Source organism: Triticum aestivum, chromosome 6B (genome assembly GCF_018294505.1).
Source record: "Triticum aestivum cultivar Chinese Spring chromosome 6B, IWGSC CS RefSeq v2.1, whole genome shotgun sequence".
NCBI lineage: Eukaryota > Viridiplantae > Streptophyta > Magnoliopsida > Poales > Poaceae > Triticum > Triticum aestivum.
In genome coordinates, this window is record NC_057810.1 from 92,753,609 (window position 1) to 92,770,469 (window position 16,861).

At 45.1% G+C, this 16,861-nt stretch overlaps 1 protein-coding gene across 1 annotated transcript; it reads left to right on the top strand.

The window, feature by feature from the left end:
• Nucleotides 1-3,635: 3,635 nt before the first annotated feature.
• LOC123133622 (zinc finger MYM-type protein 1-like) lies at nucleotides 3,636-6,383 on the top strand. Its single transcript, XM_044553075.1, has 2 exons — nucleotides 3,636-3,861; nucleotides 3,978-6,383. The coding sequence occupies exon 2, from the start codon at nucleotides 4,578-4,580 to the stop codon at nucleotides 6,060-6,062; it is 1,485 nt and encodes a 494-aa protein (XP_044409010.1). The 5' UTR covers nucleotides 3,636-3,861; nucleotides 3,978-4,577; the 3' UTR covers nucleotides 6,063-6,383.
• Nucleotides 6,384-16,861: the final 10,478 nt, after the last annotated feature.

Here is a 16,861-nt window from a genome sequence, read left to right on the forward strand (position 1 = left end):
ACCGATATGACCTAAACGGGAGTGCCACAAATATATTGCACTATCATTATCAAGTTTGCATCTTTTGGCATCAATATTATGAATATGTGTATCATCATGATCGAGATTCAACAGAAATAGACCACTCTCCAAGGGTGCATGCCATAAAAGATATTATTCATATAAATAGAACAACAATTATTCTCTGATTTAAATGAATAACCGTCTCGCACTAAACAAGATCCTGATATAATGTTCATGCTCAACGCTGGCACCAAATAACATGTTATTCAGGTCTAAAACTAATCCCGAAGGTAGCTATAGAGGTAGCGTGCCGACGGCGATCACATTGACCTTGGGACCATTCCCAACGCGCATCGTAACCTCGTCCTTAGCCAATCTTCGTTTAATCTGTAGTCCCTGTTACGAGTTACTAATATGAGCAACCGAACCGGTATCAAATAACCAGGAAGTACTACGATAATTAGTAAGGTACACATCAATAACATGTATATTAAATATACCTCGCGTGTCCACATGCACATCGTGATTCCTACTTAATATAGCCCATTGTGCAATACGGGGTGGCCAATTCGCAGGCCAGCGTAAATCCGCAACATTACCTCACACACATGGGCCAGGTCTCATTTAATTTTCGTATGAATATTGGCTCCTCTGGTAGCCATGTCCCTTGCATGTTGGGTTCCGTCATAACTGCTATGGACGTGGGGCAGCCACCATAAGTACTGCCCTTGCTCGTGGTGTGCACTGTAGCTCATTTTTGGTTTGCGTCATGTGGAGAGCGGAAGAACAGGGGAAATGACGTCGGTAGAAACAGAGATACACATGTTAGCATATGGACAGTGGACTTGATTCTGCATTTTACTTAGATATACGCACAAACGTGCTGACGTATAACCAACATGTTCGTTCCCTTGCATCACAGACTTTTCTTATAGCAATTGTCATTAGGTGGTCATGTCTATATATGTATTAATGTGTCATCCATCAATTGGCAGATGCATCAATGGAATAATGCTAGTACAAGAAGCTTTATTCATAGCATCTGTTGCATGACAAACTGGATGGTTTAGTGTATGGTAATATGCATATGCTAATTAGCCCAAGATATTACATGGCTAATAACTGGCACACTGATTAAACACACTTGTATGATGGTTAGTCCTAATTTACTGATTAACATATCACTAATACATCGACTAAGCACATGAATTTAGCTGCAAACATGACAAACTTTCTCCCATATATTCAAGTAAATTAATGCATCTCGTAGATATTTTCATATTGTAAGTTCAATTAGAAATCTGTGAGTTTGTTTTGATGTCTCTAATTTGTTCAAAAATGGGAACCGTAATTTCTGGTTAACATGTATACTTGTGAAGCTGAGATCAAAACTGAAGCCGTAAAAAAATCGTTCTCTCATATTGGTGATGTCTCAAATATCGTATAAGTTATGTAAAAGTATTTTAACCTTTTCTGTAGAATTTTGCCTGATCTTTTAATTGACATTCTGATTTTGTATCAACGTTGCATTTAAAAATCAATTTCTATTTCTTGTGATTCAAGTTAACTATGAAGAATGGAGTTAAGTGATTTTTCAGTGAAAAAATTGATGCAGGTAAGAGTTTTAAATCAGTAGTCTGAAACAAGTGACGAAACTAAAATACCTCATTTTCCAAATTGAACAATGTTGGATGGAGAGAGTTAGTGTAATTATGGACGCTTCAAACGACATGCTCTGCAGCCATCTTCTAATCAAGTAGTAGCATGAATCAGTGTAGTTATTGTGGTGCAGCTGGCCATTTTGACTGGCATGTTAATCAACGCACGTCTTTAAAGCGCGAGTCTGCCTTCTGGGCCATCTCCTGGCAATGTCAGAAGTAATACAAGACTTGTACTAATTGTATACGGTGGATGATATTTATTATACAGGCTCGATGTATTAGAGCTGCACGAATCGTGCGGAAATGGTCGGTCTTGATAACGACCTCGCGTGGCTGCATGCATGTCCACCCATAATTTATTGAACATGTACTCCTTTTGTAAAAAAATATAAAAGCGTTTAGATCACTAGTAGTACAAATGAAGGGAGTGCTACTTTGGAGGAAAGTGTCTCCAGTGAACACTCCTATGATGATTTGACTGTTTCCCAATCATAAAAAGAAATAGTTAATTTCCTTGCTGTTTGCCCAGCAAGCAAGAACGCAAACGCCAAACATGGGTACGGCAAAACCAACGTTCTTCAAGACCTAGTAGTAGTACTACTAGTATATAAACACATGTTCAGAGTGGAGAAGAGGCCATGCATACGAAGTCTTTGCAAATTGCTTCCGGAGCTTCGATATCCGCAAGCTGCTGATAAAAATTAAGCTTTCGGGAAAAATGGCGCCACCTAGTCATCGCAAGACGTCGTGGCGGGAGGTGGTGGGCATGCCGGCCACGCCGGCGGTGATGAAGATCATGACGGACAGGCCCGACCTGTCCGTGGAGGTGCTCCCGCCGGGCACCAATCTGCTGCCCGGAGCCAACCCTGGGCGTGTCCGCGTCTTCATCGATGCTCTCGGCGTCGTCACCAAGACCCCTGTCATCGGTTAGCTAGCCACGTATGATTATCGGCTTGCATGTATGCATGCATCCTTCCTTGGAAGTGTGTAACTCACGTTTAATCATTTGCTCGATTACGCCGTTTGATTCGAGTCAAGTATGTGATCTATCTTGGGGATAATTAATAAGAGCAGTCTGTAAGCAAGTTATCTCATTCTTTTCTACTTCGTTCACATTGTTTTTTCTTCAAAAAAATGACTTTGGTTTTCTAGACCTAAGGATCAAGACAGGCCCGACTTTAAATTAATATAAAATTATTGATCATGTACAAGATGTGAAATGCATAAAACCACCACAATTTTGTCATTATTAGCAAAGAGCCAGAGTAGCAGGATCCAGTGCAGATGAGGGCCTGTTCGATGATTGGATCCCCGTGATGGACGAGTCCAGGCAACTAATGGCTGCACGAGTGAGGGGCGTGAGGGAGCAGTGCTGACACTGAAGGAAGGAGGCACAAGGCAGTGTTGTGTTTGAGCGGGAGGATCCGTGCTGGGTGGGCGGTAAGGAGGTCCTCGCGGCTCGATTTAGGGGTGAGCTGGCGCGGGACGGAGGTTGGGCGCGCTGGTGGGGTAGTGGACAAGTTGGATTTGTCGGAGGAAGGTGATGGTGAGGTGGGTTTGGGCGGTACCGTCGAAGAAGGTGGAGGAGGGTGTGGGGTTGAAGTATGTCTGTGGGTGGGTGATGCAGAGGTGGGATGGTGCAGGGGAGGCTCCAGCGTGGGGTTGTGTAGGGGCGGCCGCCCCAGGTAAATTTTCGAAACCTAGGGTACCCCCCCTACTCATCTTAGCCGGCGGCCACCATGGGAGGCGAGCAGTTTCGCTGGAAGGCCTCAGGTCTGGTCGAGCATGACAAGGGAAGAGGAAAACGATTCGCTGCCAAACATAACTGCTCGCTAGAGATCTATTAATCTATAGATGGGCCAATCAAGTAAGCCCAATAAAAATTAGATGAGCCCATTAGTACGCAGCCTGATTTTTACGTTCACAAGTCCTTTTCTAAATTCTATCGATCGTGGAACTGGTCGTCCTAAACTCACGCCTAGCGATCACGCTCTGAAGAAGCGGCGCCGCCACCAGTGCCATCTTTCAGTCGCCGGCGCTGCCGAGGTCTGTCCAGCCGATGGTGCTAGATGGAGAAGGAGAAGTGAGTCGGCCTGTTCTGGATGCCGTCCACACGGGAAGCAGAGTCGCCGCCGCCGCCGCCACTGTCCCTGTTCAAAACAACAAGCGAGCAGCCAACAGAGGCAACAACGACCAGGTTATTTCGCTCTCCCCTAGTCTTCTCTTCTGTTTTATAATGTTTAATTTGTTGTCATGTTGGCCTAATTCTTGGAAGTTGAGTATTGAAACTTAACTAAAAATGTGATGTTACAGAGACCTAAGAAGATGAAGCAGATAGAATCTTTTTTCAAGGTTATCCCAGTAAATCAGTCTGGACCCCAAGTTTGTGAATCTGAAGTAAATGTAACAATTTCAGAAGCTAGTGTTCCTTAAGTATTAAGCCAAGAGACTGATACAAATAATTTGCAAGATGATATTCCTCAAATATTTAATCCAGCTGACATTGAACCTGATCCTGGCCTTCGGAAACAAATTGAAGAGTATGCTACCCCAGAAATCAGAGATGTAGTGAGAAGGGCATATATCTCGAAAGGTGCATGTCAGCCTAAAGATCATGATTTTGAACGCAATGAAGATGGCAGGGTATTTAGAGAAATATGGTACAAGGAGTTTGATTGGCTAGAGTATAGTGTAGCCAAAAGAGTTGCTTATTGTTTTCACTATTTTCTTTTCAAGAAACCAACAATCAGTTCAAAGTTTGGGGCTGAAGTCTTCACCAAGACTGGGTATACGAACGGGAAGAAAGCAGTTGAAAACTTCAGGCTCCATGTAGGTTCAACAAATAGTGCTCACAACAATTCAAGAAGGCATTATGAAGATTTTAAAAATCAGAAGCAAAGTGTGACATATGCAATGACTACTCAAACTGAGAAGGCACATATTGAATACCAGAACCGATTGTTGGCTATTGTTGGTGTTGTAAGGTTTCTACTTAGGCAAGGTCTTGCTTTTCGTGATCATGACGAGTCTAAGAATTCGAGAAACAAGGGTAATTTCCTTGAGATGTTAGGGTGGTATGCTCAAAGATGTAAGGATGCAGCTGATGTTCTCTTTGATAATGCTCCTGGAAATCATCAAATGACTTGTCATGAAATTCAGAAGCAATTGGTGCAAGCTTGTGCAGAAAAAACTATTGAAGTCATGATGAATGAGCTTGGGGATGGTCAGTTCTCACTTCTTGTTGATGAATCCCGTGATGCGTCAATCAAGGAGCAAATGGATGTGATTTTGAGGTTCTTGAATAAGCAAGGGGAGACTTTAGAAAGGCTGCTTTGTGTTGAGCATGTTGTTGACACCACATCTGCTTCTCTCAAACAATCTTTGGAGAAAGTGTCTGCGACCCATAATTTGAGCATGTCTAGGCTAAGAGGGCAAGGATATGATGGAGCCTCAAATATGCGTGGGCAACTTAATGGCTTAAAGAAACTTGTGCTAGATGATAATCCTCATGCATGTTATGTACATTGTTTTGCCCATCAACTTCAACTAGTGGTTGTGGCTTTTGTGAAAGGAGTTCTTGCTGTTAGTGATTTCTTTGGCTATACAAATATCATTGTGACCACGGTAAGTTCATCTTGTAGAAGAAAAGATGTGCTGCTACAGAAACATCATGACAAGATTTTACTCCAATTGGAGAATGGGGAGATTATGAAAGGAAGGGGAAAACATCAAGAGACAACTATAGCACGACCTGGTGATACACGTTGGGGATCACACCAGAGAACTCTAGTTCGTATCTATCAAATGTGGGACTCGGTGATCCAAGTGCTACATGCTATTTGTTTAGATGGAGAAAATGACGACGAAAAAGGCAAAGCTTCAGGTTTGATGAAACAAATGGAAGTCTTTGAATTCGTACTCATATTGCACTTGATGATTAAAGTGCTTGGTCTAACTAATGATTTGTCGCAAGCATTGCAACAAAAGGACCAAAACATAGTCAGTGCAATGAACATGATTGTCTCTGTGAAAAGGTTATTGCAGCATTTGAGGGATGAAGGGTGGGAGCCACTTTTGGAGGCTATAACTGCATTTTGTGTTCAGAGAGATATACCGGTGCCAAATATGAATGATAATATTTCAGCAAGGAGTTATCCAAGGAGTTCACGTAAGTCAGTTACTTGCTTCCATCACTACAAGGTAGAAATATTCAATGAGGTGATTGATAGAAACATAGCCGAGATGAACAATCGATTTAATGAAACAACAACCCGATTATTGATTTGCATTTCATGTCTAGATCCTAGAGACTCATTCAGTAGCTTTGACCATGACAAGATAATTGAGCTTGCAAGCATTTACTCAGCAGACTTTGATCCAGAAGAACGGCAATTTTGAGTGGTCAGCTTGACATATACATTGATGTGATGAAAAGATCACCTGTTTTTTGTGGTTGTGATAGTCTATCAAGTCTCTCTGTCAAGTTAGTTCAAACTAATGAGTATTTGCGTTTCTCATTGGTTTACCGACTCATAAAACTCGCATTGATATTGCCGGTTGCGACTGCATCAGTTGAAAGGGCTTTCTCAGCCATGAATATAATAAAAACAGATTTGAGAAACAAGATAGGTGATGAATGGTTGAATGATATGATGGTTTGCTATGATGAGCGAGATATATTTGCTGGGATTGAAGACAAGAAGATTATCGAACATTTTCATGGCCTAAGGGACCGTAGAGGCCATCTTCCAAACCCTCCACGTATAACTACAACTTAATGGTAAACAGTTGTCTTATCTTTTGTTTAAACAAATGGCATACTATGCTGTGATTTAGATTAATCTGATTGTTTTTACATATTTCAGGTACCTAATGGACTAGAAGAATAAATATTTGGGGTAACGCATGGAAGATTTAACCAGCGGAAGTCCAAGTTAGGCTTTATGTGATTTTTCGCGTTACAATTTTTTGCCTACTTGAGAATAAAATTAATTAGATAAATTTATTGTGTTGATAGTCTTTCCTGCATGCATCTTCTTGTCCAACTATTTTTCTTGATTATATTGTGGCTTAGATTTTTTTTCTTTAAAAGTCCGCCCCTGGTAACTTCAAATCCTGGATCCGCCACTGGGTTGGTGGGTAGACCAGAGTTGCGACAGTTGTGGCCGGGCATGGAAAAGGCCGTGATGGTATGATGGTGAAGGCAGGGGCTTGGCGGGGGTCGTCAACAATGGCACCCCGATCCAGCAATCATGTGTCTTGGTTGAGGAGGTGGCTAGGGAAGAGAGAAGAAAGAAAGATAGAGTGGATGGTGTGGTCTGGGAAGGAAGAAGACTGATGAGTGGGCCCACATTCAATCTAAAGAGCCATTAAACCGTCTCATCATCCCTTTACCACATCAAATTCAGGGTCAAGCAATGTTTAATGCTTTTTGTCAATGATTAACGTTGCTTTCGGCCCATTTTACAATGGGAACCAAAACTGGTGGCTTTTCTGTAATGATGACACAATCATGGTGGTTTTATGCATTTCACTTATGTACAAGAGTACATCAAAACATGATATATAGGTGCTGATAAACAACTTACATAGCAACACGAAAACAAGCAAACTACAATGATAATCAAAAGATATCATACTTTGAAATCATGGCTCTCCGCCGTGTTGGGATTCCAAAGAGAAGACGAGGAGCCGACTCAAGGAGACTAGCCGACGATAAGGCAGACAATCACCTGCACAAGGGAGTCAAAACCATAAGAACCATCATGTACAATAGCCAAAGGAAGCCCCTGCCTCCTCGGAATGATCGCAGGCTGGTGCACCATCTGTCGATAGAATCATACACCCTAGAACTTGGATGGACACAGATGCCAGGTCCCAGGCAAGGCGACAAGAACAACTACCTTATTGAGCCACAATCACCTTGGGGCCAACTTTGTCGCCAAACAAAGACCGGCCATAGCAAGATAAGAAGCATGTATACTTGGTTACTGAAGACAAGGAAACATATTGTCGAGCAATTACACCGGGCATAGAGACACCCACCATGTTGGCATCCGTGCGAAGAAGCGCTAGGCTCTCATCGCCACCGCAACTCAACTTGTCAGTGAAGAGGGGAGCCAAAGGCTTTGCCTTCCAGGCTCGTAGAAACCGAATGTAAACCTCCTGAGATGTACGGGCATCTGAGGACCCTCAAAAGATCTACGAGAGGAACCAGACTCACCACCATCAATGTTAGAGGCATTACTCAGATCGCACCACCACCAACCATCCGCAAACCATGCCCACAGGCAGCACACCCTTGACCCCCCCCCCCTTTTGTTCCCAAGACAATGCCTAGAAGAATGACACGACACAATAAACGTTGTTGCCTTCCAATCCAAGTAGATTAGGGATTTTCACCTGGGAGACAAGAGGGAGGAATGGGGTAAGGATGGACAGAGAGAGAGAGAGAGAGGGAGAGAGGGAGACTTGGACGAAGCCTATAAGGAATGCAACGCCTGTGAGCATCACCTACACAATGGTCGACACTATCGATCATGGATTTCTCCCTTCCACACCTCTCAAAATATTTTGGAATTTTGCTTTGAATTCAAAAAACAATTTAGCCAAATAATTTTCATTTTCTAATGTTCTATACAATTCATAAATTTATTTAAAAATAAACTTTATTTAATGTTTTGAAATATTTAAAATTTAAATGTCAAACAAATACTTCAAAATATTTCCGTATCTACTGAATTTACTTTGAGCTATAAATATCAAATTTTTAAATAGCGGACTATAATGTTGCTATAGCGTTTGAGCGGCACAACGCTAAAGTTGTCTGGGTTTACGCTAAACGAATTTTGTCGCTAATAGCAGACAATAGCATGATTTAGCGCTAAACTTGGGCCTCAATTTAGGGTCACACTAAAGCTATGTCAAGCTTTTCTTTGTTATGGTTAGATGCTTGGTGGTATGCCTTTGTTATGGTTGCATGCTGTTATGCTTCATTGTATGTTTTTATATAGTTTAAGCAAAAACCCTAAATGTGTCTTAACTTTTGTATATGTTTTCATAACTTTTGTATGAGCCACCAGTAAATGGCATAGCCTGCTACTTAAAGTTTTGATAGATATACAACTGAAATGACTGAAATATTTTGAACAAAAGGTAGTACTTTGGTATCTACAAAAATTATTGAAATTCAGCTTTTTTTGCGGGGGTAAAGGGAGTTTATTTAATGAGTATAGAGTTATAGTCAAGAGGCCACAAGTCCTCAATACAAGGTAGAACCGAGCCTAGCCAAACAACAGTGGCACGCTCAGTGCGGCTATACTTAGCCAGTTGATCGGCAACTCTATTCTGAAATCTAGTGATCTTTTGAGGAAAAAACTCCCTGCTGTCCTTGATCTCCAAGACAATCTGTCCATATGTTGAGCGAAGAAGTGCACCATTCGTCAAGCATGATAGCGCTTCCGAGGAGTCCATTTGCACCACCACCGGGAGATGAGAATGTTGAATCGCAAGGGCCAAGCCCTGCATTATCGCATGTAGTTCTGCCTCAAGCGGATCGTTGCGGTAGAAGATGAAACGATATGCTGCCATGAGGACCTCTCACTTCTTGTTCCTAAGCACCATGCCAATAGCTATTGAGTCGTCATCCTGAAGGAACGAGCCATCGACGGACAATGCCAGTCTACGCTGGCATGGCGCCGGCCAGGGGGCTTCAGGTGGCTTGTCACCGTGGCAAGGGGCAGGGACAGCCGACAGTGGCATCTTGCCCTTGATGACTTCCTCTGTTGAGTAACTTCCAGCGATCGCGATGGATTTGTAGTAGCTGTCCAGGTATTCGACCGTGGCCGGTACCGGTGGAACTTCTTTCCCATATGTCAGCTCGTTGCGAAGATTCCAGATCCTCCAGATCAATATGATGAGCATATCCGGTACCTAGACCGTACATTTTTCCAAAGTGAGGCAAACCATTCCTTACCATCATGTACAAGAAAATCATCACCTGAAAATGGCCAGCGACGCCTCATGTTTGTCCACAGAATCCTCGCGTGAGTGCAGACAACCAAAGCATGATCATAATCTTCCTCCTCAACCCCACAGAGATGGCAGGTAGATCTTGTCGCTATATGTCTATAAACCTTGCATCTTTGTGTCGCCAACGTCCCTATAATACATCTCCATGCGTTTATCTTCATCTTTTGAGGCACCGCGGCCTTCCAGATGAGGTTCCAAGCGGATCGGTTCCCCTCAGGAGCGGTGCTGGATGCACCATTGGCCGCGGCGGTGTTCTGATCGAGCGTGGCCAGTTTGTATGCACTCCTCATAGTAAAACAACCACACTTCTCCGGATGCCAGGACAGAAAGTCATCCCTCTGGCGAGGCGATGTCCTTATCTTCAAAATCTGGTCGACATCCATAGGCCCAAAAAACTCTCTGAGCCGGTCTTGCCTCCATGCTCCATTGTCATTCAGGAAATCCGAAACGCAATTGAAGCGGCAAGTATCCTTGGTGTGATAGGTCGGAAAGAGTAAGGTCGGGGGAGCCAAGGGTCTCGCCAAGTGCGGATCATCGTACCGTTGTCGACTCGCCAAATAACACCCTTCTTAACCAACTCAAGACCATGCAGAGTTCCTTCCCAAACTTCTGAGCCAGTGCCCAGGAACACCGTGTCCAAAAGCTGGCCTGAGGGGTAGTATTTCGCCTTGATCACGTGCACACATAAGTTGTCCGGTCTGTTCAGTAATCTCGAGGCTTGTTTGGCAAGCAAAGCCTGGTTGAACGCACTCATGTCCCTAAATCCCATTCCTCCCATAGATTTAGGTAATCTCAACTTTTCCTGGCTCATCCAAGCCATCTTCTTCTTCCCATTCTCAACTCCCCACCAATTTGGCGTATCATACGTGTGATATCATATCAGACCGAGTCTGGGAGTTTGAAAACGCTCATAACATATGCAGGAAGGGCATGTGCAACATATTTGATAAGAATTTCTTTGTTCCCAGTGTACATATACTGCTCGCTCCAGTCAACGAGTATTTTCCTCAAACGCTCCTGGGTGGACTCAAAGTTCCCCTTATGCATCCTTCCCTCGGGCACTGGCAGGCCCAAGCACTTAGGTTCAATGGCCTCTTGTGAGATATCCAAGGTATGCTTTACCTCTTGTAACACATTAGATGGACATTGGTTTGAGAAAAGAATGGAACACTTTGACGGGTTAATAAGTTGTCCATTCGCCGTCACAAACGTGTTCAACACCCCTTTCACCAACAACGCCTGTTGTTGTGAAGCATGAAAGAACAAGAGAGAATATCATCCGTAAATAAAAGATGTGTTACCTCCGGCGCACCTCTAGCTACAAATCTTAACTCCTTGGAGCCCCTCTTCCCTTGCAGCCTTATCAATTAATTAAGACACGACATTAGCAACAAATAAGAAGAGGAAAGGAGATAAAGGATCACCTTGGCGGAGTCCCCTTGATGGAGAAAAGGACTCCAGTAATTTGCCATTAAATTTCAACGAATACTTGACCGAAGTCACACAAGCCATAACACGAGAAATCCATAGCTCTGAAAAGCCCCACCTAGCCAGGGCTCTCTCCAAGAACGTCCAATCCACCCGGTCGTAAGCTTTAGATAAATCAATTTTGTAAGCACATAGATCTGGCGCACTGTTTTTTACAGTCTTAATATGATGGAGACACTCAAAAGCAATTATGGAGTTGTCAGTAATTAGCCTCCCATGGATGAAGGCGCTTTGATTCTCTGAAACAAGCTCTGACAGAATGGGCCGCAGTCTATTCACCATACACTTCGAGACAATCTTGTAAATGACATTACACAAGCTTATTGGCCGAAAATCTTTCGGGTCCTTAGGGTGGGGAACCTTCGGAATTAGCACAATAGCCGTGTCATTAACTTCTTCAGGCATTAAACCAGTCGCAAAAAAATCACGGACATCAGCAACTATTTCCACTTTCAGTAATGCCCAGTTACGTTGAAAGAATCTGGCCGGCAGGCCATCGCAGCCCGGCGCTTTGAGAGGGCTGATCTGAAATAGGGCATTAGAAATTTCCTCGTAAGAATATAGCTTACATAGCGAATCATTCATCTCTTCAGTGACCTTTGGCACTATAGAGTCAAGAACCTCGTCCGGGGAGAGAGTCGGATCCTTAGTGAAAATCTCCTTAAAGTAGGAGTGAGCCAGTCTTCCCATCTGTGTTGGAACACTGGACCAAGTCCCGTCCTGTTTCTGTAAGCGTTGTATAAGGTTTCTGCAGGCACGCCATACCGCTCTACGATGCAAGTATTTGGTATTGCGTTCGGCCTCTTTCAACTAAGTAATGCGGGATCTTTGGAGCCAGAGCATTTCCTCCTTGTACAACAGCTCGTCGAGCAGGTTCATCTTGGACCGGGTTGCAGCTCGGTCCGCACCCAGGTTTTGTAGCTCCTCTAACTGCGAGCGTAGCCTATCAATCTCCTTAAACACATTTCAAAATTTTTCCTTGCTCCAGTCTTTCAGTTCCTTCAAGGTGTCCTTCAGCGATCGGGCCACCGAACCCAGTCCTCCCATGGGTTTATTTTTGGTCCAGGCCCCAACAATTACATCCGACAGTGTATGATCCCGCTCCCACATAATTTCATAGCATGGGTACGAAGCCCAACGTCGCTGGTCGTGCATCCCCTCCATCGTAATCACAACATAGGGCAGTGATCAGAGCATGAAGTGGCCAAGTGTACCACTTTTGCAAACGGGAACGCATCTCTCCATGCTTCGTCCGCACACACACGATCCAAACAAACCTATACGTTGCGATCTGAGTCTTGTCCATTGTTGTATGTGTATGGGATGCCTGAGAAGCCCAGGTCCTCCAGCTCGCAGAACTCCAGGCAGTCCCTAAAGGCCAGCATCTGAGACTCTGAGCGCATGGTCCTCGATAGATGCTCATGCTGCCATAACGCTTCATTAAAATCACCGCACACGATCCACAACAATCGTGAACTAGCCCTGAGCCTACACAAGTGCTCCCACATGCGATATTGATTTTCGACTCGAGGTTCTCCATAGACAAAAGTGGCCCGCCAAGATGTGCCTGAGCCACCATCAACCACATTAACATCAATAAAACGACTGCAAGATTCAAGAACCGTAACAGACAAAGACTCATCCCAAAAGAGTGCCAAACCACCACTTCTACCATCGCTATTCACTCCGTGAAATCCCTTCAGACCAAGTCTCCAACGCAACTTTTCCACTTTCGCTGATGCTTGCCTACTTTCACAAAGGAAAACTAGCTTGGGGTTATTGGGTTTTGAGATGCCAAAACCTCACGAACTGTCCGGCGCCCCCCCCCCCCCAGGCAGTTCTAGAATAGGGTATTCATTGTGTCCGATGGTCTTCCTCTCGGGAAGAAACCGATATCTCATATGTGACATGATCCATACTGAGTTTAACACGTTTAATGTTAGAAGTGCTACTGGAGGGGGAGGCATTGTCCCCTAAGTCCCGACCCTTGCCATCAGTGATGGCCAATATCGCCTTCGAGTTGCTGCCATTATTCAGAACATCATCTCCAGCACTGTCCATATTCAGCCCCTTTCTAGCTTCTCTGTCAACCTCCATACTCACCCCCAGGTTCTTCATAGGGCTCGTGGCAGTATCCCGAGTCTCGGGGTCAACTTCCTTGCCTCCAGGTACCAACGGAGCACTTGGGCTACCGTTGTTCTTCATTTGTCGTGGCTCATTGGCCCTGGTAGGGTTTGGGTCAGGGCAAGGACAGTTAGGCCCATCAGCATACAACCAATCTCCAAATTTCTTTTTCGTCTCATCGTGAACTCCAGAACCACACTCCTTGTGATCATGTCCAATTAGACTGCAGAATTTGCAGAAACGAGCAAGCTTCTCATATCGAACCAGGTAAACTTGTCTCTCCTGAGCTCTAACAACGCTCACCAACTTCGTCAGCGGCTGCTTAATGTCGTGGTTAACCCTAACCCTGACATAGTCCCCGCGTGTGTTGCCGTTTAATCTCATCTCCAAGATTTCCCCAGGCCCCTTTAGGAGCCTCTCGACGATCCCATGCTTACAGTAGGGATCCGGTAGCTTATGTATCTAGAGCCAAATAGGCATGTGATCAAAGACTACATCGTCCGCTTTGGTAAAGCCATCATACTCGCATATAAGGACCACCATGTTACGGAAGAGCCAGGGTCTTTGCTTCATCATCCGTTCCCAATCCCCAAGGCACGAAGCCTGTACAACGAAACTGTTGGGACCGACTGGACGAAAACGCACTGGTTGCGCCGGGTTCCAGGCCGCCCTCATATCCTTGTAGAAAGCCAACGGGGAGAAGGTTTTATCAGTGTGAACCCTAGCTAGAGCCAGCCACCTCACGCTTTCTTGGATGCGGGATCCTCCTCATCAATCTGCACATCGTTGAACTCCTCATCGTTAGATCCAGCAGGTCGAAAAAATCCTCAAGAACAGGGTTGGCGGCCGCCGAGGCGGCGCCGCTCGTAGCAGAGTTGGCGTCCGAGGGGGAAGCCATCCGGACGCGGGCTGGGGAGCAGCGCGGCCAGAGAGATCGCTGATCAGGTCGTGGTATGGGTGGTAGGACTCGGGGGCGGCTAGATCGCCCGCGAGGAAGAAAAGCGTAGGGGAAAATTGCGTGCATGTCATGTGAAGTTTCGAAATTCAGCTAATTTCAACAGCATCTCACTGAAAGTGAAACCAATGCAACCACTAGACTGAAATCCAATGTGGCAGTATATTATGACGGACAGTACCAAGATAATTGGTGTGAATACATGAAAACGGAAAAAACGAAACAAAAGAAGCCATACCTTTACTCAAGTCTTATTGAGAGCATCTTAGCGAAAAGGTTAAAATCTAGCTACGCATGCATCAAGGAAACAAGCAAAAGTTCAACTGACCAAACAAGGCAAAGGGCGTCCGGCAAAGCCAACGCTCTAGTAATGGCGGCATTCGTTGCCTGCAATCCATAAATACTGGTATGTGTAAAGAGTCATTGTGAGTGTATACATCTGGCAGACGTGCACACATCAGTAATAATTAAACAGATCGAGATGAGCGGAGGTAACAATGGTTCCGAAAAGGTGGAGTGGCCGGAGCTGTTGGGCGTCCCGGCGACGCCGGCGGTGAGCAAGATCCGCCGGGACAGGCCGGACGTCAACGTGGTGGTGCTCCCGGACCAAACCCCGGTGCCCATTGGGTTCAACAGCAAGCGCGTACGCGTCTTCTACGATTCGCAACAGCCGGGTGCACTTGTCGCCAACATCCCCATGGTCGGCTAGCCAGCCGGCCGGACGGCGGCCACGCATATGCGTGCATTCCGGTCGATCGACAGCTGAATAATAACGCCATAGCGCTGTGGCCCTCATGCATGGATACGTTCCCTGTACTCTATTGCACTGGCTCGGTTTATGCTTATTTCAATCAGTAGAAGGTGATTGCTTAAGTCCTATGGTAAGAAATAAGGATAAGTATATTTTTCGTCCTTCAACTCTTTCGAAAGTATAGCAATGGTCCCTCGACTCCGAAACCAGCAAATCTTAGTCCCTCAACTTTCAAAACCAGATAAGTTTAGTCCCTCAATGTAAGACAATAGGCTTTGGGGGGAACTGGCACTACCCTCTAGGAGTGGCCTATCACATATATATATATAATGAGGTGGTATACAACGTTACAATATACACATGTAAATACAGTCTAACACCCTCCCTCAATCTTAGCCACTTTCTAATGAATCTAGAAGGGTAAGATTGCGCCTGCAAGTCTCAAACTGTGGCAAAGGCAATGGCTTGGTGAAGATGTCAGCAAGTTGATCCTTGGAAGAAATAAACTTGATCTGTAGTTGCTTCTGAGAGACACGTTCACGCACAAAGTGATAGTCAACTTCAATGTGTTTCGTTCGGGCATGGAATACCGGATTTGCAGAAAGGTATGTAGCACCGATGTTATCACACCAAAGAACAGGAGGCTGTGATTGGGGTATACTTAACTCCTGAAGCAAGGACTGTACCCAGATGATTTCTGATGTGGCATTGGCCACAGCCTTATACTCAGCCTCAGTACTGCTACGCGAGACAGTAGCCTGTTTCCGAGCACTCCAGGCAATCAGGTTAGAGCCAAAGAAGACAGCATAACCCCCGTGGATCGCCTGTCATCCGGATTGCCATCCCAGTCTGCATCAGAATATGCTGAAAGGCAACCAGAGTCAGACGGCCGAATATGCAAACCATGAGCCACCGTGAAATGAATATAGCGCAAAATCCGCTTAACAGCAGACCAATGAGTGTCACGAGGTGACTGCAGATACTGGCAGACTCGGTTAACAGCATAGGAAATGTCTGGTCGCGTGATCGTCAAGTACTGGAGCCCACCAACAATACTCCTGTACTCTGTCGCATCAGAAGAAGAAAGAAGCACACCATCAACAGCATTGAGCTTATCAGTGGTAGACATGGGTGTAGTCGTCGGTTTGCACTTAAGCATCCCAGCTCGCTGCAACAAATCCAGAGAGTACTTCTTCTACATCATAACAAGGCCAGCAGCACGAGAAGTAACCTCCACACCAAGAAAGTAATGAAGCTTCCCAAGGACCTTGACCGCAAAATCAGCACCAAGTGAGCGAACAAGCGCAGTAGCAGCCGACTGAGAGGAGCTGACCAAAATGATATCATCTACATAGACCAACAAGTACATAGTAACCTCAGGCCTTTGAAGAAGAAACAATGAGGAGTCAGCAGTTGATGATGCAAAACCATGAGCACGAAGAGCCATTGCAAGACGAGCATGCCAAGCACGAGGAGCCTGCTTCAGACCATAAATTGCCTTGGACAGACGACAGAGATGATCAGGGCGATCCGGATCAGAGAAACCCGGAGGCTGGCGCATGTAAACCTCCTCCTCCAAGACACCATGAAGAAAAGCATTTTGAACATCAAGCTGACGAAGAAACCAACCTCGAGTAACAGCCAGAGAGAGAAGAAGTCTGATGGTAGTAGGCTTGACCACTGGACTGAAGGTGTCTTCATAGTCAAGTCCAAAACGCTGTCGAAAACCACGAGCAACCAGACGAGCCTTATAGCGCTCAATGGACCCATCAGAATGCCTCTTCACTTTGAAGACCCATTTGGAATCAATGACATTTACCCGTGATTGTGGAGGAACAAGAGTCCATG